The sequence below is a fragment of the Centruroides sculpturatus genome, unplaced genomic scaffold, assembly GCF_000671375.1.
Source record: "Centruroides sculpturatus isolate CEXI.00-Female unplaced genomic scaffold, Cexi_2.0 scaffold941, whole genome shotgun sequence".
In the NCBI taxonomy this organism is placed as follows: Eukaryota; Metazoa; Arthropoda; class Arachnida; order Scorpiones; family Buthidae; genus Centruroides; species Centruroides sculpturatus.
This window is the reverse complement of record NW_019385198.1, coordinates 282397-309498: the sequence shown is the minus strand read 5'-3', so window position 1 is coordinate 309498 and position 27102 is coordinate 282397. Positions and strand designations below refer to the sequence as shown.

General features: G+C 28.3%; 2 protein-coding genes across 4 annotated transcripts in view; both read left to right on the top strand.

The window, feature by feature from the left end:
- The first annotated feature begins 7631 nt into the window (after positions 1–7631).
- LOC111636031 (cytoplasmic protein NCK2-like) overlaps positions 7632–27102 on the top strand; it is a 40051-nt gene continuing 20580 nt past the window's right edge. Inside the window, exons 1-2 of the mRNA XM_023381184.1 lie at positions 7632–7771; positions 25938–26980. Of these exons, the coding sequence (XP_023236952.1) occupies positions 7753–7771; positions 25938–26980 (1062 nt within the window). The 5' untranslated portion in view covers positions 7632–7752. The remainder of the gene's footprint in view (positions 7772–25937; positions 26981–27102) is intronic.
- Positions 18037–20720, top strand: LOC111636030. 3 transcript variants are annotated; one of them, XM_023381183.1, is made up of 3 exons: positions 18037–20439; positions 20530–20624; positions 20706–20720. In XM_023381183.1, the coding sequence occupies exon 1, from the start codon at positions 18543–18545 to the stop codon at positions 19932–19934; it is 1392 nt and encodes a 463-aa protein (XP_023236951.1). In that variant the 5' UTR covers positions 18037–18542; the 3' UTR covers positions 19935–20439; positions 20530–20624; positions 20706–20720. The 3 variants fall into 3 exon arrangements, with proteins under 3 accessions (XP_023236951.1, XP_023236949.1, XP_023236950.1); XM_023381181.1 differs by having other exon boundaries at positions 18037–20624; positions 20706–20719; XM_023381182.1 differs by having other exon boundaries at positions 20530–20717.

The window sequence follows — 27102 nt, the reverse complement described above, 5'->3', positions numbered from 1 at the left end:
AAAACTATTAAACATTGGTAGCTGGTCATGAGTTCGTGCCTTGCCAACAAGTTGGTCATGTGAAGTTTACCGGATATTCTTCACGTTCGTAACACCTAAATATGGGCCAGTTTCCCATAAAAGAACTCCCGGGAAGAATTTCCCTTCGGCTGATCGGTTTATCAAATAGTACATACACTTATACAGTTTTACATATACAACATTTCCATTATGACAAAGAGTATGCAACATTTTCTTCTGTAAATGGTCAGTGAACTACTTTACTGTACTTTTATATTCCCAGGACCATTTTAATTTTAAATTTTGTAAAAATTGGCATTCAGAGTTTGATTTTCATTTTGGATTAATTAGCCCTATGTTAATTAATAGAGAGGTTGTGGCCGAAGTTTCATCTCTAAAACGTGAGCGTTGAATGTTGAGCGCCGCCATCCTGTAAGCCTAGACACGCCGTTTGATAATGACGTTTGAACGTCATTGGAACCATGTTCGACGTTCCAAACGCCATTGTCAAACTTCTAGGCTTACAACATGGCGGCGCTCAACGTTCGACGTTCACGTTTTAGAGATGAAAACTTCGGCCATAACCTTTCTAATATACAAGTATATATATAGATGTAGATAATATTATACAGTCGACCTCCCTATAAGATAGAGATACGTTCCATTCTCTAGGAATCCGCTTTCTTACGAATCCTTCCAATCACAACCCGACACGTATCAAGTTTACGGACTACGGCTGTTTGAAAGATTTTCTTCCATAAAATTAATCGATTCTAGACTAATCCGACTCAACATTTCCAAAATACGTATATATTTTTTGGGAATAATCCGTATAAACTACGCTATAAACAAAAAATTGTAGGATTACTTACCGAGTGTCNTCTTTCTGTGTCCCGTTTTATTAAATTTCGTGCGGGGCGAGAATTTTCTGTCTTTGTTTATTGAGGTTCAGTATGAGTTTGAAGTAAATTTTGTGGCCCTAACGTGCGTTTTATTACGACCTGGCATCTTAGTGGCTTTCTTTCTTTCATTATTACTAGTTGTTGTAATATTGTATCAATTAGTTTAGATAGTGACGATACGGTGAGTTTCGAATAGATGAATTTGAAGTATTCAGAGGTAATTATAAATATTTTCATTGTGTGAGTTAGGACGAATGAAACTGGACAAGTGATGTCAGTCGCTTATAAAGTTGCATTCTTTCCAACTCTTGGTGGAACTCTGAAGCAGCCACCTCCACGTGGTGAGTTCTGGGTTGTCGTTCGTCTGCAAATGACGAATGGCAAGCGAAGAGCTGCTTGTTTCTTTCAATTGATAATAAGGAATGAATGAAAACATGCCAATAAAAACAGAAATTACAAAAGTAATTAAAGTTAGGAGAATTAAGTATCTAACTTTGGTATAAATCGCTTTAAATTTTGTCTAAGTGGTGTTAATTCCTTTGTTTTAATCGTGATCGTGAACTTCAATTCATCCTAGTTCTTAATTATTAAAATATAATACATTTCTAAAATAGAAAGTTTGTTAGTTTTATATTAAGTGATGTATAAGGAATATAATGCAACCGTTCGTTTNAATTTTGTCTAAGTGGTGTTAATTCCTTTGTTTTAATCGTGATCGTGAACTTCAATTCATCCTAGTTCTTAATTATTAAAATATAATACATTTCTAAAATAGAAAGTTTGTTAGTTTTATATTAAGTGATGTATAAGGAATATAATGCAACCGTTCGTTTTTATATATACAGTAAGATGTAGTTTAGCGCTTAGGATGCGTTCCTAGACGACAAAGCGCTAAATGAAACAGCGTTAAACGAGGTCATTTTAACACATAGCAAATAGGAAAAGGGGAATACGCGACCAAAAATAAACAAATTTTACTTAAATTTTTGTGATGAAGGTCCTGTCTGGATCATTCGCTACAATTTAATTAACGATTTCGGTTATCCTTACCGAACTTTCACTAAGGAAATCTATAACAAGTTTCTGGGTTCGTTTTGACAATCATCCTTAAATAACGTCCTTTGTAAATTAACTGACTACATGAGCTCAAATAAAATAAAATATCTCTGCTTTGTAAATAAAAATAAAATTGTTGATATGGAACAACTTTAAATTGAAATAAATGAAAAGAAGATAGAAAGAATTAACTGCATAAAATATCTCGGTGTTTTGATAGACGTTAAACTCAGATTTGATAACACATCGAAAATTTAACAAAGACTGTCGCTAAGTTTACTGGCATAATTAGGAAAATACAGGACTTTCTGAATATAAATACGATAATAACTTACGACTAGATTATATCATGCCTGTATAGAACCGAAAATTCAATATGGCATAATTATATGGGGAATTATATCCGATTACATACAACAAAATCATCTAATGAGAGCCATTTATAAATTAAAGTACAGTACTATGAATCAATCTCCCATTGTTATCAAATATAAAAAATTGACAACATACAAACATTATATGCAAAACAAAGTATACTTTTCTCTTTTAAATTTATAAAGCTTAAAACGAATAACAGTCATCTTTTAATTAAATGTTATAGAAAATCATCGCATAATGTAGTCGTCAAAATTATAACTTCTTAAAACCCTCTACAAAACTATCAATAGGACTAACCGCTCCAGCTTTCCAAATGATAAAATACTGAAATTTATTACATAAAGATAACTGACAAGAAAAAATTTAAATCAAACATAAAAACAACCTCTTCAAAATAGAAATGTTATAACAGGTAAATCAGCGTATATACATTTTTGCATTAAAACGCAAAAATAAATTTTTTGTTTTTTTTTTCCTCTGCTGTTTTCGTTCGTTTATCTTGTATTTTTTTCTCGCACTTCAAAAAGGCCAACGGGCCACAGTGTCTTTTGAGATTAAAGATTAAAGAGAATCACTATTTTCAAGTTCTACATAAATTCCTTGTTCTGTCAGTTTTTGAAGATCGTCGTTGGCAAGGCTCTCGCCACAAACCTGCAGTAATAACTCCTCAATATCCAGCTCATTTACATCTAGTCTTCCTGTATTGATTAGGTTGACGATTTGGTTTGACAATGACGTTTGGAACGTCGAGCATGATTCCTCTGACGTTTCAAACGCCATTGTCAAACGTCCAGGCTTTTTCGGTGGATCGTTATTCGGATAATCGATGCTCTACTGTATTAACTTTAAAGCTTTTCTAATGTACATAGAAATGAGAAAATACTTACGTGAAGCTTTCAAGTCAATCAAAAACCTTAATAAATATAGAAGAAATGCCTCCCTAAATTACAACTTTAAACAACTTCCCAAAGTTTCACGGCAATCGGATAAACGGTGTGGTAATGCATGAAGGACACACATACATTCATTTTTATATATATAGATAATATGTAGCCAAGCCAAATTTATGTAGCCTAAAAGTGCGCCCAACTTAAAAAGGGTAGCCAAATTTGGCGCAAAGTCGCCAAATCTGGCAACTTGACACATCCGGACGAAACGAAAAGAAAAAAAATGATAGGAATGCCAAAAATGCGAGTTATATTTTACTTTTGTGTTATTATTTATATTTATTTATTTAAACAGTTATCCTCCATATGTCACGTAGCTTGTCAAAATCACTGTTGCCAGATAGAATAATTGAAAACTCACCAAATATCGACTTTGAAGTGTTGCCAAATTTTCGCTAGTTTGGATAATATTAATTTCATTTGTTTTAAGCATCAAATAAATAGGAAAAATGCAACGTTTTCATAAAATGCAATTGTTTTAACGCGGTTTTATGGGAATACGTACTACTAATAAAATGGCATTTTATGAAAAACGAAAACATTTTGACGTGACTTATCTTTTTAGTTTATGACTTTATGTTATGAAATAAGTATAGTTATATGCTGCTTATCTGCGCGATTTGCTAGTTATGGCTCCGAGCTGAAACGCATGACAGAATAAAGAACAAACAACTGTAGGCTTCTGAATCTTAGCTGTAGGCTGTTATAATAAGATACCGTAATTTAGTGTAAATAGAAACACCATTCTGTCTAAATGATACGTAACTCCAATAACATTTATGTTGTGACCCCATAAATTACCTTAAAAAATCAATTTTATCCTCTTTAATATAATAATCTATTAAAAGTGAGTTTACATTATCTGATGATGCAAGGACGATAAGGATTGGAGACTCACAGTAATAAAAATAAAACGTAAACACGACATAGAGAACATGGTTGCAACCAGTAGCTGATATTTTTCTTTTTCAGCCAGAATTTTTAGCTACAGTCAACGTGTAAAAAAGTAACGGTAGCTTAAGTTTACGTGATGAAAGAGAAAGTATATACTGTACAATAGAACTTATCCAAATTATTTGTATCCAAGAATTGTCTAAGTTAAAGGTACCACAAAAAAAAATAATAAAAAATAATAATCGATTACCCAAAAATTTGATTTAGGAAAGTTTGAATACTGCAATAAAATATGTAAATAAAATAACAAAACTAACAGTAAATTAATAATTTATTACAATATTCATTACAATTACAATAGAATACTGTATAGTATCATGTGTAGGCATTAGTATTTTATTAATTACTTTTTTTTTAATAGAAAGCTTGAAATTTTGGATTATTTTTTTTCTTGAATATACTGTATTTTGCTTGTTAAAGTGAATACTCTAAATTTAATGAAGGCCTAAAAGCCCTTCACTTAATTTGCTGAACAGATAAACGTATCTTATAGCTAAAAAAATTTTTTAAGAAATGCGCTAAATCCTGAAATATGGAATTTCCGTATTAACGCTACTAACACTTAATGCCTAAACACACATTTTATGGATATAATATGCTAGTTACTATTTTGAAAAAAAAAATTACGTTAAACTTTATTCATAATCCGATAATTACTGTGTTTGTTTGAAAAATTCGTAAAAATTTTAAAACAAATTAAACATCGCAATACCAATTTTAGTTATCAATTTATAATGGAACCTTTTAACAGGATACAACGTTACAATCGCGACAATAGCGATTGTAACATTCATTACTTCCGCCGGTTTGTAAGATTAAGCTAGAATAGGAAATATCGCTAGATATGATTAACTAGTTACTTTTTCTTTTTAAAAGTTTATATAAATATTTTTTAATAGTATAAAATTATGTCCCACTCGTAATATTTTTCTAGCTTATATATTTTCATCCAGAAATATGATGATAAAATGATTTATTATTTAATATAATTTAAATAATTTATACAATAATACAATTTATTAAAATATTTTTATTTATTAACGAGAGTAATTTTTTTTAGAATAGAAATGAGAAAATTGTTTTGTATTTTTGGTATGTTATTCCGATGGTGTCGTCACCGTACGGCTAGCTCTTGAATGGCAGGTGGGGGTCTTCGTTGAAAGCGAAAAATGCTCTACTTATGTACTTGTTAACTTTTTTCACTTTAAACATTTTTAACAAATAGTTAATCAATAAGGAATATCTCACGATGTCAAACCCCAAAATGGGTGAGTAACTTTCTGTTGATTTATCCATAAAGTAAAAAAACGTGGGAACAGTTACGTATATTCTATACTCCTATGAACCGTAACATTTAAATGACGTCATTCGAGTTAAGAAGTGATAGGATTGGTAGCATATGAAATCTCGTCATTTTCAATTTAGGGTCAGGTGGAGTACTTATTGGGAGTGATCAGCTTTGAATATGCATATATTTTTATTTGAATTTTAAACTAAATAAAAAAATTACTACAAAAATTATAAATTACTTAATATTCCTTTCATAAATCTCAGATTTTCTGCGATAAGATTTTATATATGAATGCTTATATTAAAGTATTATTAATATAATAGAAAAATTAAATTGTTTTTCTATTTGTAAAAAAACTTTAAAGTAAAAAGTTTTGATCATATGGAGAGATGATCTCAAGGATGTAGTTTTATTAGGATCATGCTGACTTGTAGTTCCTAGTTTCTGTTTCCAACATTATTTGATTTGATTAACTTAACAAAAGAAACTTTTTTTACTTGAACTTTAATATGGAAGAAATAATATATCTAAATTGATAATTTATATATATATGTATAGTTAAATAAAACAATATATAATTTAATATATAATGACAGAATAATATATATTTATAAAAATTTATATTCTGCTATTATAATATAATTCATCAAAAAATATAAAAATTGTTATTAATAATTGCAATATTACATTTAAAAAGATTTACAAAAATGATTGTGATTATAAAAACATTATACAATAGGTTTGCTATAGTATACAGAAGATAAATAAATACAGAGATGATAAATCTGATAAATTGGAATATTTTTTTCAAATATTTGACATTTAGTACAAAAAACACATCATCATCATCATCACTTTAAAACTTTTCAATTTTATTTAAAATATTTTTTGACATTTCTATTATATTTACTGCCCTAAAATTGATAATATTGTTGTGATAATTAACAAAAATTAATTTTTTCTTATTTATTACCAAAATTTAGAGAGAACTTTATAAAATTTATCAATAGATCATATTATTATTCATTGATTTTGTCTACTGTCATTTGTCTGCGTTTCATTTTTTTTTCTAAAATATTATATATTTTCATGAGAGTTTCTTCTAATAGATTTTGAATCGAAAATGCTTAAGTATCAAGCATTTATAGAACTTAACAAGAACATTTGATTAAGATACAGATATCCCCCATATAACATAGTAGTTAGCACAACACTTTTTCAGAACCTATGTAATCCAAGCTGTACAAAACAAAGGACAAGCAAAATGCGTAGTTTGTATACTTTTGCTAACTTTTGGAATCCATTTTTTTGTAATTAAGAGAAGTATATTTATTAAAGCAATCAATTAACTAACAGTCACAATGAAAAGTATTACACATTAATATTAATTTTTTCTTCACTGCTAAACACTGTTAAATGAGGAGGTTTTCTTTTTGGCAAAATATCGTATTCTGAGCTTTCCTGTTGACCTTAGTCTCAAGTATCGGCAACGTCTTAATTTTTCTCTACTTTTTTTATAAAATCTGATATTTTCATTTGCTCGAGTTTGCCTAAGAGATCTTTAAAAGTTTAATCTTTTTATGTAGTAACTTTTAATTTAATCTATAAAACAAAACACAGCACAGTCTTTTGGGTTCATTTAGAGCACTATCACCAATGACAGCAACAGCTGATTTATCAGAAAGCTAGGATAAGGAAGAAGAAAAATTATACCATCAGTTCTCACTAAAGAAAACTGAGAAAAAAGGCAAGAAACAACATTGAAAATTTTAATCTTCTGAAATTCATGGGCAAATATGAGACATCACACATGTTTAAACGCTTGAGTAAAAAAAATATCAAATGATGGTGTTTGTACTTAAAAATTGTGATGTTTTGTATGGAGATGTGTCTAATTCTCGAATGTCTTAGAGTGAAACTTTGTTGTAGGAATGTTGTGTTATATGACGGATATATATATTATATTGAATAATAGATTTGTCAAAGTGGTAAAGTAAGCTTGTATTTAAATAATTAATGTATAATAATGTAATATAATAGAAATGAGAAAATTGTTTTGTATTTTTGGTATGTTATTCCGATGGTGTCGTCACCGTACGGCTAGCTCTTGAATGGCAGGTGGGGGTCTTCGTTGAAAGCGAAAAATGCTCTACTTATGTACTTGTTAACTTTTTTCACTTTAAACATTTTTAACAAATAGTTAATCAATAAGGAATATCTCACGATGTCAAACCCCAAAATGGGTGAGTAACTTTCTGTTGATTTATCCATAAAGTAAAAAAACGTGGGAACAGTTACGTATATTCTATACTCCTATGAACCGTAACATTTAAATGACGTCATTCGAGTTAAGAAGTGATAGGATTGGTAGCATATGAAATCTCGTCATTTTCAATTTAGGGTCAGGTGGAGTACTTATTGGGAGTGATCAGCTTTGAATATGCATATATTTTTATTTGAATTTTNTTCAAATTTATCTTTTTTATAAATAAAATTTATTTTCTCATTTTTATGAATTATTATTCCTAAACTTATAGTTATAATACAACATTAATTTCCATTGGTAATTGAAGCTGCCAGTTCTTGTTTTTACTGGACTAGTTTTATGCAAAGTAGAAATTAGCTTATAAACAAAATTTGCTATAAGTTAACTTTTGATTGACAGTCCAGTAAAAAATTGTTTTAGTTGTTTTGTTATATTTGAGTTTATTTTGTTTTAAATATTAAAAATTTAATGAATTTTAATTGTTGCATGATATTTCATATCAGAAATTATTAGATTTTTAAAGGTAACTGGTTGTTTACTTTTCAAAATATTTATTTTTAAATAATTATGTTTTAACATAATTATTTAAACATAATTTTAACATAATTTTTTTATGACCTTTAAATAATTATGTTTTAACATAATTATTTAAAGGTCATAAAAAAATAGCACCTTTTAATTAAAATATACATTCATTACCTTTTAAAATGAAAACTGAAAAGGATCTGGAAAACAGGATTTCATAAGATTCTTTTTGGTTTTAAATAAAACTGTTATTTGAACACACTAGATTAACCTATATATATCAGTTCCTTTCATTGACATGCAATCATTTTAGAGCATTGACATTTGTATAATATAATGCATTATCTTATTCAGATATGAATGCAAATAGTATAGTTGTGATTTATGTGATTACATTTTGTACATGATTTTGAAATAACATGATTGTATTGCATGAATAATAATAAATACATTTTATTATATAAGTAAAATGTAATATATTCTTAGAAGATTAAAGAAGAAAAAAGAACAGAAAATAAATGTTCAAAATTGATTACTAACTCAAGAAATCAAAAGAATAAAATCAAATAGTGATTGATATTTTTATGTTAACCAATATTTTTTTTATTTTATTATCTAAGTAACTTTCAATTGCTTTTTTATAAAAAAAAATCTTAATTTTAATTTATGCATATAAAATAAGCTAAAAAAATTATTATTGTGGTAAATGCCTGTGTGTTTATAGAATCCACTTCTAAAAATTTTAATGTATTTCTATGGCATAATTGATATTAATTTTTGTGAAAGAAACAAATATATAATCTGATATCTATTTTCATAAGTTTTTCTTTATGGAATTTCATTAAAACTATAAAAAGAGATATTTGTTTGTATGAGAAATCAAAAAATATTTCAATTGATAAAATCTACTTCATAGCAGATCTTATTACATGAAAATAGTGTAATGTATTGAGAAGTCTATTAAAATCAACAACAAATTTTTTCAATACGTAATAATTTTTGTAATTACTTTTACAATAAAAAAATCAATACTTTATTATATTACATACTGTATATAAGTATATAATATAAATTAATAAAAACACTATTTTACCATTTAATATTTTTTTAAGTTCTATTCTAGTTAGGTATCTAAAGAAATTATATTCTTATAGTAATTTATTCATTGTTTTAATCAATCCACTAAGCTAAAAATTTAAATTATATTAATGTTAAATTTTGCATAATGTCCACTGGTATCAATGGAAATTCCTGAATCATATGTACTGTACTTTGAAGACTATCTAATATGTAAAGTTACATTGGCCTCACTTGACTCATTCATTCGTTTGTTGACATGAGATGTTTAAATAAAAGCAGACTGCCTATTGAAAAATGAACTAGTGTATCTAAAAGTGGATGTCGAACATATTAGTATAAAAATTGAATTTTTTATCAAATATTTTTGGTCCTATGAGATGTCAAAGTTGGATCATGGACCCCTCATAAAACATAACATCCATTGGATGGTTAATTTAAATGGCACCTGCTTAGTTTTAATTTTTTTTTATTAATTTGTTATTCATTATGTTAAATAGCAGCATTTTCATTTTGTCTTGCCATCAATAATTCTTTATTAGAAAGGGTGATTTAACCACTATGGTTACTCAGCTAAATTAACCAATGCACCTTTAACAATGGGTGATGCTTAAAGAACGCTAATGTTTTTGACTCTGTTAATTGGCTGTCTTCAGACATGAACAGTTGAAAGTGGAATGCCAGTATTTGAAGGAAGAAAACAAGATAACTCTAATAGAGTAAACAAGCAGGAGAGGTGGACTATGAGGAGGGTGGCCAGACGTCTGTTTTTCTACATTTCGTCCCTCCATACTGACAAAGGTTGTTGGGATACTTAAATGTCCTATATTTCTTTATTTTTATATTTACATCGTGATTGGTATATTTCAAGCAATTTTGTTTGATGGTTTTGAGTGATTGTGTTTTTTCATGAAATCAGCTTTGACAACTTCACCTCTATAACCATATTAACTATAACTTCAAACAGTTTTATAAAAATCTCTTCGTAGACTGCATTTCATACCAAAGATCCACTACTCAAAAACCTTATAAACTGCAGCCATATTTATTAGCAAATTCAAACATTTTCAGTCATTTTGAATGACCTTTATCAAAAACAAATGAAATTGAATGCTGACAGATTTGTATTAATGATAAATGAGTTTTGGAACGTTTTAAAAAAATAAAATAAAATAAAATAAAAATTAGTTGATGACAGTAAAGTTATTGTTTATGCTCAACACCAACTGTGTATAACAATTTTTATTGCTTTAGTTTATCTTAGCTTTATTGCTTATAATTCCAAGAATATAAAAGTAAAGTAATTACAGTAAGCACCATTTATTGTGATTACCTATTTACTATTTTGAATTGGTCGCAATCCACTGCATTTTAGTCAGTGAAATCCACTGCATTTTAGTCGTTTCTGAAAATCATACTTTCAGATATTAGATTTAGATAAATTTTAGAAATTTTTGTGTCATTTTGAGGCAGGCGGTGATATATATATTGAAGTGTGAATTTGAGTTAATAAATGAATATTTTAAATAATTATGTAACACATTTTACATAATCTAAATTTTGCAGATTTTCTAGTATTAGTTAGTTAATTTTTTTCCTTGAATTTTATACAATTATCAAAAACAGAGGTTATATGACAAGCAAAACATAACATATTAAAAATTAATTGCATTTTAACTTGTTTTATTTAAAATACATTTTTTGTTAAATCATTGTTTCATTAAAAAAAATATTTTATTAAACAAACTATTGTAATTGCATAATGTTTAATAACCAAAAATTAGCTACAAAATGATGTTTACTTATTATAACTATTTTCTCAAAAGTTTTCCAAAAAAAATTTTAATGTCCTGTGATTGATGTGATTTTTGATGTGAAAGACTGACTGCATCAATTAATTCGTTCTTTATTAGATTTTTAAAATATAGTTATTTAATATGTACTGTATATATAACTAATATTAAAAACTTTTTAAATTGCAACACTGAGACAAATATGAGATCATTGTGAAGCATTAAGTTGACCATTGCAGGCAATTTGGCAGAGTCCCAGCATTCATACCTTAACATATCATTAACATGATAACAATTACATTCAGTCTTATCTTTAAATTTATCTACTACTAGCAGGAATCCATGAAAATTGACAGTTTTATTTAATTAAAATACAGTCAATGAACTCATTTAAAATTTGGTGTTTTACACAAAAATCATCAGTACAGCAAGTGTTTTATCTTTTCTCAGGTACCATGAGGCTTCTTTTAATTCTGCATTTGTGTCCCAAGATAGCAATTCTTAAGACTGATCAACAGCTGGCAGTGCTTCAAATTAATGGTGATGGTTATTTTGCTTAAAAAGCCCAGGACAAGGCAATTATCTTATACTGAGATTCACAAATAAAACTCTTAGACTTACCAAAGTTGGATGTCAGAGTTACAAACCTACCAACAAAAAGAAGAGTAATGTCTTATCTATTTCTATCAAGAGCTTGGATAGTGTCCTAATGATGCATTATATAAATGAGGGTTTGATTAGTGTCAGGCCTGGACTTTATGTGGGTAATAAGTAACAAAAAATTGTTATAGTAATTATTTCAGGTTTTTGATTCTTTATGTAATAACAAAAATCTATTTACATATATAAACATCTCTCAAAACCCTGTTCATTAAAATTATGTTTTAATAGATTGGGTATATAAAATGAATCTGGTGAAAATATAAAATTAAAGTTATAATTGCTGGAAAATAGCCTGATCTCATACAGCAGTTGGTGTGGCTTTATAAAAGTTATTTATTCTTCTAAGCCTGAATATGTACAACAACAAAATAAAGTTAGCAAAAATTTGAAATAATAAAAAGATATTTTATCAAATCAAAAAAAAAAAAAAAACACATACAAGAACTTTCCTGACACTTGGAACTTAAAAATCAAATTATAATTACCTTATAATTATTTCCACAAAACTGACAAGCAAAAATATGAAATTGAAATCTATTGAAAATTCACAGAGAAATCTTACAAATTAAATTTGCCTAATTGTCACCAAGAAACTTTGTTGTCAGTATAACTTGAAAGCCTTGCTTTAACCATGCTCGATTCTTAGCATCACCTCATTTGATCTAGAGTTTCATCTCCTTAGAGTTTCACCTTCATTTGTGGTGGTGATACATGATTATGCCCACTTGACCCTATTTACATACTTAAGTGGCTAACATTCATTCAGTTCTAGTAATCTTTCTTTAAGTAGTGTTCTTACTTTTAATATCTTTTAAAATTTTTTTTTTGTGTCATTTTGTGACAATTTGGGGTGGGAGATCATTCTTTTAACTTCCTGTGGAAGTCCCCCTCCAAGATGTTATTCCAAGTTCGATGACATAATTGGTTGCTACCAGCAGTTGTCATAGTAAGGTGAGTTAATTTTAGAATTTTTACCCAGGTGACATATAGTAGTCTATCCTTAATGAAATAAAATGTCCCAAAATAAATAGAATAATGAACTAAAAATAATCCCCAAACATAAATAAAATAGTTCAGAATTGAATCCTTACAATTCTGTCAAGAAATCCATCAATTGGCACTAAGTAATGAATTGGACAGTTATAATCATGTTTTGGTTCCATCATGGAGTAATGATAAAATAAAAACAGATATTAGTGCTAAAAGTTGATAATTGTGCTGCATTATTTAATATTGGCAAAACTAATTAATTTTTAAAAATTTTATTGTTTTTTTAGTGTTGAAAAGTACATTTATTTATTATTTATTTTACTAATACATATTTTTTACTACAGTTTCAAAAAAATTAGAATAGTTTAGTTCAAAAACTAAAGTGATTCTTAATTTAATTTTATTATTTAAATAGTGTATATGTTTAAATTTATTCACGTTAAAAATATTTTTTAATTATTGCATAGTTGGCAAAAACATCAGAAATTCAGAGTAGGGTGAGCAACAGTTCTAATGGTTAAAAGAACTAAGTTGCTAGATGACACATGAGCACTCTGCATGTTTCTCCAATAGACTTAACATTGTACTTTGCCATGCTGCCATATCCAAACAGTTCTGAATTTTTCATTTCTGATTGTAATGAACTTACCTACAGAACAAGAGCTTTATTTTGATACCTGAACCCTTAGCCATTCTCTTAAACAAAGCTGGACAATATTTAAGATTTTATATAATAAATCTATATATTAATTTGATAAGTTTTGTTGTTTCTACCAGGGCTATGGAGTTGGAGTTGAAAGCAATTCTTGAGTTACTGAAGTTGAAATCAGAAAAATAGATTGGCTCCTAACTGTAACAGGTTATCCCGTAAAGACTATTTCATAGCAAAATGTTATGTGCATCTCACGTGACATGCTGTATGCTTTCAGAAAATAGTTTTTATTAATTTAAGGCACACCAATGGCCAAGTGGATAAAACCACTGATCACTTGTAATTAGTCGTGGGATTGTGCCTGGAAAGTAAATGCTTATGATATAGCTTCGAAGTGTCAAGCTTATCTTTACCAAAAATGCTCCCAAGAAAAAATTTTACTTTAATTTGGATGGCATTGAAATCAGTCATTAGCTGATAATAAATAATAAATTTTTAATAAGTAATTAATGTAGATTTATTTCTATTGCCTATCATAATTTTTTTTATTTTTGCATGAATTCTGATGTTCCATTACTGCTTGTGTGATGGCATCAAAGTTGGTAAGTTGGAGTAATGGTGTTTTTCACTATTGTTTGCAAATTTTTATAAACTTTTACGAATAGCTTCAAAAATGCATGCGAACTGTAATAGTAAATCTAGCAGTGGAGATAAATGCAAGAAGTGTGTCTGTATCACCATGGAAACTAAACCGGGCATTATAAAACTAAGTGCATTAAGTGAAAAAATCTGTTTTAAACACCTGCTGTTAAGCAGTAGTGAGTGGGTAAACAAGCATAACATATTTTATTAAGTACATTGAAGGATCAAATACTAACAATAAATGGTTATTCTGTGTACAAATGGTTATCTCTGTACAAATGGTTATCTAGGTTAGTTTCAAGTTACAAGTAAACTTCAGAAACCTAACCTGTTCATAATTAGGAGAGCATCTGTACAATAACTCAATCTTTGTTGAGGAAATACCTAACCTTTCTTTAACTATCATCATTATACATATATTAAGGCGTCCCTTATTTTGACAAAACATATTTTTTTGTCAAAATGTTTGCACCCACCTCCCAAATTTTTTGCATTTGATCAGAATTACTCAAATATGAAATTTCATCTTGATAGGATGACATTATCTCATGCTGGCTTGAGTGCAAAACTTGATTACAAGGAATGAGTGACATGGGGATATTAAAAAACAATAAAAAATCAATAAGAAATACCAACCAATAGAGTAGTTCTTCAGATAAATACCACAAGTGTTGGCTAGGCTTCTTTAAAGCTGCTGTATAAATGTATCTATCACTTAATGAACTTCGAGAAACAGCAATCTTGATTAGGGGCTTTTACAGCTGCAGTGCACTTAAGCCATAGTTTAATGAAAACTGTTACAACAAATAGAGAAATATTACATAAAGCTTCTTCTTTTCTGATGGACAGTTTAAGGTTTGATCTTAGAAGAAACGTTTTTAGGAAATAAGTTGCTTTTGCTATCCATCAAACTTGATGCATATCCCCAGAAGACAGACTTTTAGTTTCTTGTCATGTCACCTCCCAAAAACAGTACATATCTCTCATAAGTTTATGATAATCATTTGGCATTTCTTTCTACAGTTCAGCTTTATAAAAGTCCAATAGTTCTTGAAGTTCTAACTCACTGAAAAACTCCTTCACATAATTTTTACCACTTTTAAAATTACTAGCATTAACATTTCTCCAATTTTTATTATCCATTGTAAAAACAGTTTTTTTATTATGCCAATATCTATTTATTTATTTGTTTATTAGTGTTTTTTTTATTTAAGTACAGCATAATTGTTTTTATATAGGGGATCATTTTATTATTGATTCGGGGGCAGTAATCTCTACTTCACAAAAACTTTAGTGATTGTATTTGAAAATAAATATTAAAATAAGAAGTCATCAATTCATTTGTCAATGTTAATAAATATAGTATAGCTGAAAGTTTTATAAAACTTTCAGATATACTGTATCAATGATTTGCAAAAATTCAAAAGATATTGTTCAGTTATGTAACATCAATATTATTACAGTACTTTCTTGCATATAATTTACAGTGGCATATATGGCATGTAAACATATTTTTATTCTTGATTTTCTAAGAAATTTAGCCACATATGGTTGAGTTTCTCACATTAATGCTCTTCTGCCCTTTACTATCTACTAGCCCCCACTGCTGCCCCATTTGAGTTTAAAAATAAACAACATAAAAATAGAATTTTGCAATCAGTTGACCAATGGATGAAACAGAAAAACAGGTACAGTACATCAGATGCAAATACTAGACTATATGAACAGCCATTAGATAAAGAAGAATAATATTTAATACTTGTTCAGGTTTTTCTTTTTTTATTGAGCATTGTCATATGTACCACTGATTGAATGGTAGCTCATTATATGCAAGGAGCTGCCATATCCTTATGGAAGCTTCTTATACAATAATAATTCATGTGTGTTGCTAGTGATCATGAGCTATTGTAACTTACCCACCTATGCTAAGTATATGCAAGCCATTAATCATGCAGATAACCCTCACTCAGAAATTTATGGTTACATCCCTGTATATATAACCCATATACCTGCCATATGCTTTTATATAACTCACTACTGTATACCCTGCACCTCCAAATTTCATCTCAAACATGCCATTTTTTTTCTATGAATGATTGCTCTATTAGCTATTGGGTAAATAAGTGGTAAATAAAAGAATTTCTGTTAACATTGTCACTGTTGATTTTATTAAGAAAATTCACACAGACTATACAGTATCTAATAACAAAAGTTTTAGAGTCACTCATTTAACTCTTACTCATTATAAAGAACTAATATATTGATATAATAAATTCAAAAGTCAGCATCTAAATAGTTTTCTGAGTGTTCATTATAAAGAAATTACCATAAACTTATCAGTTGTCAAGATACAAGTTTAAGTAGGAGTGACTAAGATTAGAAATTAAAAGATGGATTTACATATAGATAACAAGAGAGAACTAAAGATTTAATATATATTAACTTATATACAGGGTTTGTACCCAACAGGAAAGTTAGGAAATTTGCCTCCTTGGCTACCTTGTTGATTTTTTGCTGACAATATGCTTGACTAAATGTAGCCATCTGCAGGCAGTAAGAAGTAATGTGATGCAATACAACTTATGAAAAGAGGTGCAGAATATTTTCATGACCCAAAATTTCTACCAAGCATTCACAAAATTTCCCCAAAAAATTATAAATAATTTTAATTTACATGGTATTATTTATCATTTTTAATTTTAATAATTTTGATTGCCTAACAAAACAATTTCTGATATCTTTTCCAGTTTATTAATATTTTATTAAGTTCAGGACATTTATTAAGAGAAAAATTTAATAAAAACTTTCGTACGTTTGTATACTTTATATATACTTATGTACATGGATTATACAGGATTTGTTAATGAATAATAAGTAAATAAAGCATGCAGTGCCATAACATTGTAAATGCCATTTTTTTCTAAATATGTTTTATTGAAGAATTGAATTCTAAATGCAATGTTTTCTGCCACAAAAGAATATTGTGGTGGTATTGGTAGTGTAAGTGGCTGTATTTTGAAGATGAATTTATGTGAAAATGTAATGTTTAAAGTGCCATAGTGCAAGTCATGTGACTTTTGGCGTGTAAAACATTGCCGCTTATATTTACATCATTTTGATATTCCAGAGAATTTGTAACCCAGTGAGTTTACCATTTTATTGTACAATTGAAATGAATTCATTCATTAGAAAAAATGGGTANAATTTATATACATGCATACATATGAAGTATATATATTCAGTAAATGCAAGTGATTTGTGAACAATATGGCTTATGTGTATACTGTTTTTTCTTTTTTTTTTCATTAAATAAGTTGCAAAATTGTTTAAAGAAAATGTTTTGAATTATTCCCATATTAATACATCATTTTGATATTCCAGAGAATTTGTAACCCAGTGAGTTTACCATTTTATTGTACAATTGAAATGAATTCATTCATTAGAAAAAATGGGTACCTCTCCTGAAAAATTTCTTTTTTGGCATTTACAACATAATGGTATTACACACTTCAAATAATTGCTTTTTTCTTTTTTTCAAAGCCATGTGATTGTGGATTAATAACAGAATAAACTACTATTTTTTAATAGAACATTTTATTTATAGTTTTAATAATTTGGCAATTATAAAAATATATTACTGTTAATTAGAAAAAAATGACTAACTAAAAAGTTGGAGAAGCAATGGCATGTGTGCATAGTAAGTCAAATGTCGTTTTATTTTATCATTGTGCCATACTGTAAAGGATGTGAGGGTCAGGGAAAGTCATGGAATTTAACACAAAATTTGAGTAGGAGCCCTGTATATATATATATGTGTGTGTGTGTGTCTTTATTAATTTACATAAAATTATGATAACAGATGAATGTATACAGCATGTAAAAGAATTTTTTGCATTTGTAAAGATGCTCTTGATAAGTTTACAAAGGAAAGCTGTTGGGTGAGTTCATAATTGCAATTTAAAATTGACAGATAATCCTCATCACCATATAATTTCTCCTTGCTTTCAAATTGACTTTAAAGCATAGATGGCCTGTTAGTTATTCACAGGGAATTACAGTCCATCCTGTAAAACAAACATTGGTTTCAGTTTTACTAATGGGTAGGATTTCTTAAGTATGGTACTGTACATATATTCTTAGGCTATGTCCTATGTGGCAGCGTCCAGCAACTACTGGCAGAAAGAATCTTTTTACGCATGTCCAACTTGCGAGTGACTTCTGTCCAAAATGGACGCATGTTGTTTACAAGATGGTGATGAGAAGACTTCATTGAATGCTACTATGAAAAATATGACAAGCATTAAAATGGTAAATTTGACAGTTAATTATTATCACTAACTAGATACACAACAAATATAAAGAATCTTTTTTTTTGATGATATGAAACCGTGCTTTGCTATTTGTTTATGCTTCTGACTAAAACACATAAAGCAGATGAAACCGTCCGTCCTATAGTTGACTTCAGAAACACAACATTATATAATCTTGAGAAAATTCTAAAACAGAAACTTAAAATATACCAAAATTCTAAATTTGCTATTTATAACACTGATAAACTACTATATGATATTAAACAGATAGATATAAAAGACACGTACAGAATTGCAAGCCTAGACATAATTGATATGTATCCTTCCATAATATGGGAAATAATTGAACCTAAACTGACACAACATAAAATTGAACCTGAAATAATAGACTTAATCGAATTTACCTACAGAAGCAATTACTTTGAAATAAACAGTAAATATTACACACAGAATAGTGGTATCAGTATGGGGTCCGTAATAGGACCGAAACTAGCCGAGATCATAATGATAGATATAGACAAAGAAATAAGTGACATATATGGTATAAAGTTCTACAGGAGATACGTAGATGACGTCTTGATAATATATGATGAGGTCGAGATTAACACTAATGAAATCAGAAATATAATAAATAATATCCATAAAAATATTCAATTTAAAATAGAAGAAGAAGATAAAATTACCAACAGCATAAATTATTTAGATATTACAATTAAAAGAAATAATACAAATCTCGAATTTGAACCGTTCAAAAAGCAGTGCTCAATAAATACCACAGTTAACTATAATTCTAACATACCAATTCATATAAAACAAAACATATTTAATATGGAATACACTAAAATCAAAAATAGAACTAGTATAAATACTAAGCAAATTGAACATTTAAATACACTAAAGAAAAAATTTATTCTTTCAGGATACCCAAACAGAATTCTTAATATTTGGGAAACAGAAATAGATAAAAAAACAGATAAAACAATAAGAATAGATCCTAAACAAGCAGAAATAAAATACATTCGTTTTCCATACATAAAAGGTTTATACGAAGAAGTCAATAAGGAAGTCAAAAAAATTAATGTAAAACTTGTACCGACATATGATAAGCTACTCTCCAGATTAAATGCAAAACAAGTTAACAAAACAAATATAACAAATAAAGAAGAAAGTAAAAATGTAGTCTATAAAATTCCGTGTACATGCGAAAATAAAAAATTTTATATAGGTGAAACTAAACGTAAAGTTAAAGTAAGATTGAAAGAACATATAGCCGATTTGAAATATCGTAGACTAAATTCTGCTTTTCATGAACACTGCCTTTTGAATAATTGTAATATAGATAAAAATAATATAGATATCTTACACAGAGAAAGAGATACATACAAAAGAAAATTCAAGGAAAGTATAGAAATAATCAAAAATCAAAATAGTATAAATAAAAATCCTAGCATCTCAATAAACGAAAACTGGTTAAAAATTTTATATTAATTGTATTCACTAGATTCAAACTATTATTATTGTGATCAATGTGCTAATTAATAATAACGATTGAACTGTTACATAAATCAACAATAACAAAAAACTGTAATGTTGTAACGGGAATCAAATAATATGTAAATTTATATTAAATGTTAATCCTGTTTACCAACCTCAAGACATTGTAATGTCATTAGTTCATATAATAATCTATAATATTAAATACTGTAATGTTAAATAAATCAACAATCATATATTGTAAAAATATAGTAGATGTCAGATATGTAAATTTATATTGTAGAAGTTATGTAAATTCGTATTATATTGTCAATGCTTATCAAAGGAAATAAGGATTTAGTAAAACAGATTTATGAGTAAAAAGCATAATCAATTGTATACCAATTTGATAATTGTTGTCTAAGGTATATTTTAGACCAAGGATTTTGTAAGACTGTTTTATAAGTAAAAGGTATAATCAATTTTGTACAGTACAACCTTAATAACAGCCGTACTCAAGGTATGCCTTAATTAAATATAGTTTTATAGATACTATAAAACTTATGTATAGTTTTATATAGATACGTTGTATACTCTCCTAATATTATAGTAGGCTACAAGAAAAAATACTGTGAATAAGCTGATGTTGCTGAAAAAATATCGAAAGTAAACTGCTACTTTAATTTATAAAACCTGTATGGATAGGTATGTTTTATTTTTTAAAAATTTTACAAAACTTGTGTATTCCTTTTTATGTGTATGTTATATCCTTTTTAAATGTTTTAGTTGACTGAAGAGGGGCTTAAGAGCTCGAAACGTGTAATTTTTTCCACACGTATCAACTAAATAAAGATGAGAAAATCCGCCAAGTGTCTTAATTTATAGCACTATATTGTGTCAGAAGCATAAATAAAGAATCTTTATAGAATAATAAGTTTTAAAAAGTTTTATTATTTTTTAACAAAATCAGAAATTTTTAAATTACGTAAAAGATTATTAATTAAAGTACATACAACATATATACACAATTTATTTGTCATTCTGTTTACATTCATCTTCAAAATCAGCCATTTTCTTCGTTGGAAGCGCGAGCAGTGGAAGCGGTGAACAAACTGGCTTGGTAGCTGCTTCCTGCACACAAGTGTAGAAGCATCATCTGGTGGTCACTACATGCTAAACATGGTTACTCGAGACACACACATTTGCTTGAACTGGTTTGTTTGCTCCGCTTGGAAGTGCATTCACACCCACGGTCACTGGATGCTGCCACATAGGACTAGCCTTATTCTCTTGCATTGGGAGTTATTCTAGTTAACAGACTTTTTAACAAACAGTTAACATATTAAGTCATGCAATAACAATCTATATTCAGATTCAAGGAAATTGAATACTGAAATGCATATTATGTTTAATGTTTGATTTATATAGTAAGAATTCTGGTGTAATAGCCATAAAAATGTAACAAGCTTCTATTTTTACACAATAGATTTCAATTTAACAAAGTATTTTTTTTTGATAAAATCAATATTTAGGTCTATGCTAACTATTGTATTGTTATTACAATTGTGCATCAGTACTTTCAACTATCATGTTCAAAGAGAAGTGGCCTATATCCTATGATTGTGTACTCTATTGGGGTCTATTCTACCATCTTTCCTATTGATACTGGTATTCCACTTTTAACTGTCTATGCCTGAAGACAATCCATTAACCAGGTTAAAAGGTTCATTGATTAATTCAGCTGAATAACCACAGTGCCTAGTTCATGCACATTAATATCATATAAAAATGTGATCTCAAAAATATATTTTTATAAGTGAATAATTTTTGAAGTATCATAAATAACCTATATGCTATTTTATAACTAGGTAGATTCATTATTGAACAAATCTCTTTTATATCAATACATAATTATCTAACTTGTTTATGATTTTTTAGATAAAAACCAAGCTGATATATTTCAAACTCTTATAAAAACTGAAAATTATAAAATAGAAATGACAACAGAAGAACCATGAATTACTTTCAATAAAACTAACATTTTCAATCTGCATAGATCTTCAGGTCAGTGAGTTCCAAAATAAAATGCAAGCAAGGATACACACTTGTCATGTTATTTCTTCTTTTTCCAGTTAGATTACAAAAGATCACTATATCCAAAGGAGATGGATGGGCAGCCCCTTTTCAGGAGACTTTTCTAAGATAATAATATGGTTATTGGAAATAGCCATTTTGCCAACATACCTCCCAAATATACTTACAGATGATATTTAGATATTCTCATCATATGGAAATCAAAACCTGATTTAAATAACTTCATACAACAGATGAAGGACAACCTTTATGGACTGACTTAAATTAGATCAAACCAGCCAATTTGAAGTACATTTTCTAGATCTCACAATCTAAATTAAAAATAACCATATCCACACAAAGCTGTAAACTATCATAGTTATCATCATTTATCCATGCTAATTCCAATGACCCCTATAGCTATATATTAGTGCCCTTTAGAACTCTGACTAAAAGGGCTTTTACCTATTGTACAGATTGCTTGTTAATCCTACAAATAACTCATCTAATGATGCTAAATTAACCTTTAAACAGGATCTCACCATCTATAACATTTTCAAAAACAAAAAGACAACATTAATGTGCTTAGGACAGTACAATATTTCATTAAGACAGAACAATTTTGTTATGACCTTGAATATATTGGCTCAACTTCTCACTCACTCAAAGTTAGGTCATTGACACAAACTTGATATTGATAAAGGAAGTCTCAACACTGCCCTGGCGATTTACACATTCAACAGTTATGTACTGTACATCCCAAATTCAACAAAGCTACCATCATCAAAAAGTCAAAATAATTGAAGCATTTGAAATATTTAAATCTGGAAAACAGAGGTAAATGTATTTAGTTCAAAGAAGAAAAATGACTATTGTTCTTCTGTAATGACTGAAAATGCTCCATAAGTAATGACTATGACAATACTTACAATAATCAAACACCTTAGTATTTCCAGCAACGAAGTATTTAATAAAAATAAAAACGTAAAAAATATATTTAATTTTGTTTTAAAGTGGCTTAACTGAAGAAGACTATTAAATATAGTCGAAAACATTTTTATTTTATTAAATATTTTGTTGCTGGAAATACTAAGGTGTTTGATTATTTTAAGTATTTATATTCCAGTAAGTTATTTCATTTTATTTTATGACTATGACAATGTATATTTGATTGACACTATTGTGGGATTACAGTACAAAATCCTTATTTATGTATTTGAAACATTTTTCTTGCTCTCATTCCATTTTGGAACTCACTGATCTGAAGAAGATCAACATCTCTTATGCAGATTGAAAACATTAGTCTTATTAAACATTTACTAGAAGCAATTTAAGGTTTCTTAGTTGTGGTTTCTATTAAACATATTATTATTATTGATGTTTAAAAATCTTTCTATATTTTTGCATTCTTTCATAATATAACCATTTATTGTATTTAGACTTTTAAGATAAAATTAGGTATATTAGAGAGTTTGATTGTAGATTATCCCATTAGAACTTTTCTATTTTCTTTAATTTTTATAAAATGGGAAATTCAAGTAAAAACTGTTGTTTATATAAATTTCAGAATATACTGTAACTTATAGCAATATATACAACTTTTTAAAATCAAAGTAATCTTTTCAAATTTTTAGCAAAAGATATGATACTTTACAAATCAAAGAAGTTATAATATTGCTGGATTTCTACATATTCAGAGAGTAAATAGAATTTTGATGAGTTGATGATATGTTCCTTCTATCAAAACCTATTAATGCCAATACACACTGTGAGTACATAGAAATCCAATGATATTGATTTAAATTAGAAAATGGAAGATATCAATAATCAGTTATTGAATTTAGCATCTTTGAATTATATATGAGGGAAAGTCAAAGAAAATTTAGACTGATTTTATTCCTATAAAAAGTACTGCATTAACAAATTCCATATTTACATTACTGTAAAGAATGGATAAAATGGATGTAAAGATGTATCAGTGCATCTGTGTAAAAAGTTGCTTGGAAATATGACCACTTTGTATGACTGTTAAAGTAAATGTCATTTGCTTCCTGCTAATACAAAATAGAAGTTGATTATGACAAGCAGTATGCAGTACTGAAATTTTGCTTCCACTTGTGGGAAATAGCTGCAGAAGCTTATGAAATGTTGAAACAAGTATATAGTGAAGAAGTTCTTCCACAAGCTAAAGCATTTTGATTTTTCAAGGTATTTTCTGAAGGTTAAAAATTAATTTTGAAGTAGACAGGTCTACAGACTTCTATGAGAGTGTTGACAAGGAATGCTATACCAATGTGTTGTGCTAATGCATACAACAGTCACTGGGTAGTATTGTCTATCAGTTCTTCATACACTGTTGAATCACATCTGCAGAAAATGTTCCAATCTTCTTGCCAATGGTTGGCAGTTCCAACATGACAATTCACACCTGTACATTGCTATCATTATGATTGAGTTTTAGGCCAAGAAAAGCATCTCAAGTAATCTACAGAACATCCACCATAAAGCCCAGATTTGCATCTTGCAACTTTCCAGCATTGAAGTCACTGATGGAAAATCCTTTGCTATCTATAAATGTGTGGAGAAATGGTCAAGGCACATTGGAGGTCTTGACCATTCTGAAAAACATCTCAAAGGATGAGCTATTGCATATTTTTATGAACTTACAAAAATGATGGCAGTAGTGCATTGAATTCCTTGAAAATTATTTCAAAAATGACTTTAGTTGCTATGCTCCAGAGTAATCATTTAAAATCACGTACGATTTTAAATTATAAATGCAATGTGTTCCATTTTCAAAGTCAATTTGAACATGTGAAATGCATTCAATTTTTATATTAGCCATTTTTGTTCTATTATATATACCTGATGATGTCTATTTCAAATAGACAAAAACATTAGTAAATATTTTCTTATTAATTACAATGTGCTGGTATTGGTTTAGTTATTTGTGTATATATGATTCCAGTTTTGGATAGTTACTACATTTGTTTGTGGATCTTTGTTAATTTAATATAATGTTATATTTAATTAATTAAAATGTACCTAAACGGATGTGCTGTATCATATTAGAGTATGTATGCACAGTGACTGAATACAAATTTATATACATGCATACATATGAAGTATATATATTCAGTAAATGCAAGTGATTTGTGAACAATATGGCTTATGTGTATACTGTTTTTTCTTTTTTTTTTCATTAAATAAGTTGCAAAATTGTTTAAAGAAAATGTTTTGAATTATTCCCATATTAATAAANGGAGAACATATATTTTTAAATAAAATAAATTAAATGATTAAATATTGCAGCTCGGCATTGTCACAATGTAACAATAAAATAATTGCTCATATGTAATGTTTCCTATCTGTAAATTAAATTAGAATTAGAATAAGGAACTGAATATTCACCCAATCATGAAGCTGTTATAGTTGTTTACAGCTCAAATGCATGAGCTGTTACAGATTTAGCCAATTCTGTATGTTCTACTTGCAAGACATTTGTTCTAGGGTCAGGTTGGGTAAATATGTTACGTTAAATTTAATATGAAATTAAAAACTAAATAAAAGAGGAATTGATTAGCTTTCATTAAAAAAGACTTGCAGATTATCCACAGTATCCATGCCTGTATTACCATTGATTGTCCTAGAAAATCAGGAGTATACTGTAATAGAAAATTTTAAACAATTTAGATCAACATGCACAAAAAGTATAAAAATTCTACAAGTAAAGGATTAATCAAGTTTATTGTAATTAATCTTATTATCAGCTAAATTAATTTGGTTTACATATTAAGTATAGTTTTTTGATTAATATAATTATATTTTGAAGTGTTCTTATTTAAAATTTTTTGTTTCTTTTTATTAAATTTGAAATGATATATTACTTCTAAATAATCCATTAAACAGATATTGGTTTAAAGTTTAAAATATTATTATTCCCAGGGAAAACGGGTGAAGAAGTATATGTCATTGCAAAATACGACTATACAGCTCAAGGCAGCCAAGAATTAGATATCCACAAAAATGAAAAATTAATTCTTTTAGATGATAGCAAACATTGGTGGAAAGTACAGAATTCTAAAAATCAAGCTGGATTTGTACCATCAAATTATGTAAAACGTGAAAAACCATCTATATTTGATAGTATTAGAAGGAAAGTAAAGAAAAAAAGTGAACCAAAAATGTCTCCTACATCATCTCCAGTGGCAGCTAAAGAATCAGATATAAATATTAATCCTTCTAAAAATCTTCCTGTAGTAAATCAAAGTGAAATTAATACAACAGCTCTTGCAAAATATAATTATGAAGCCCAACAATCAGATGAAATATCATTAATAAAAGGAACAAGAGTTTTAGTTTTGGAAAAATCAAGTGATGGATGGTGGAAAGGTGAGACTAATGGTCAAGTTGGGTGGTTTCCTTCAAATTATGTTCAGGAAGAAGTTGATGAAATTATTGAAGTCAGTCAAAATTGTGCTCCAGTTCTTGTACCAGAAAGTATGCCAGTAAACCACAGTTTTGATATTGTCATTGCACTTTATACTTTTACATCACAAAATGAGGAGGAATTGTGTTTCCAAAAAGGTGAACAGTTAGAAATAATCCAGCGCCCATCCAATGATCCAGATTGGTGGAAGGCAAGAAACAAAAAAGGAGAAATTGGTCTTGTGCCAAAAAACTATCTAAAAGTTATTTCTAAGGGTAAAGGAAAAATTTCAGAATCAGAAACTGCAGCCGTCAAAGGATTTGTGCCTGACATCCCAAATTGCCGTGAACAGGATATAAATGGTGCTGAACAGGAAATGTCAAAGCTTGGTCTTGGTGCTAGTGGAGGTGTTTCAAATGCAGTCAAAGATGTTGTCAACAGACCTGATCTAAGTAATAAAGAATGGTTCTTTGGAAGTATTACTCGTGGCCAATGTGATCAGATGCTCAATGAATTTGCAGAAGATGGAGATTTTGTGATCCGGGAAAGTGAAACAAATGTAAGAAATATAGGTTTAAATTATTATATTTTTTTTATATTATGATTTATATTTTAAATTTTGTTTAAATGAATAATTAATTTTAGTAAGTTTTATATCTTTTTTAGATATGAGCCATATTT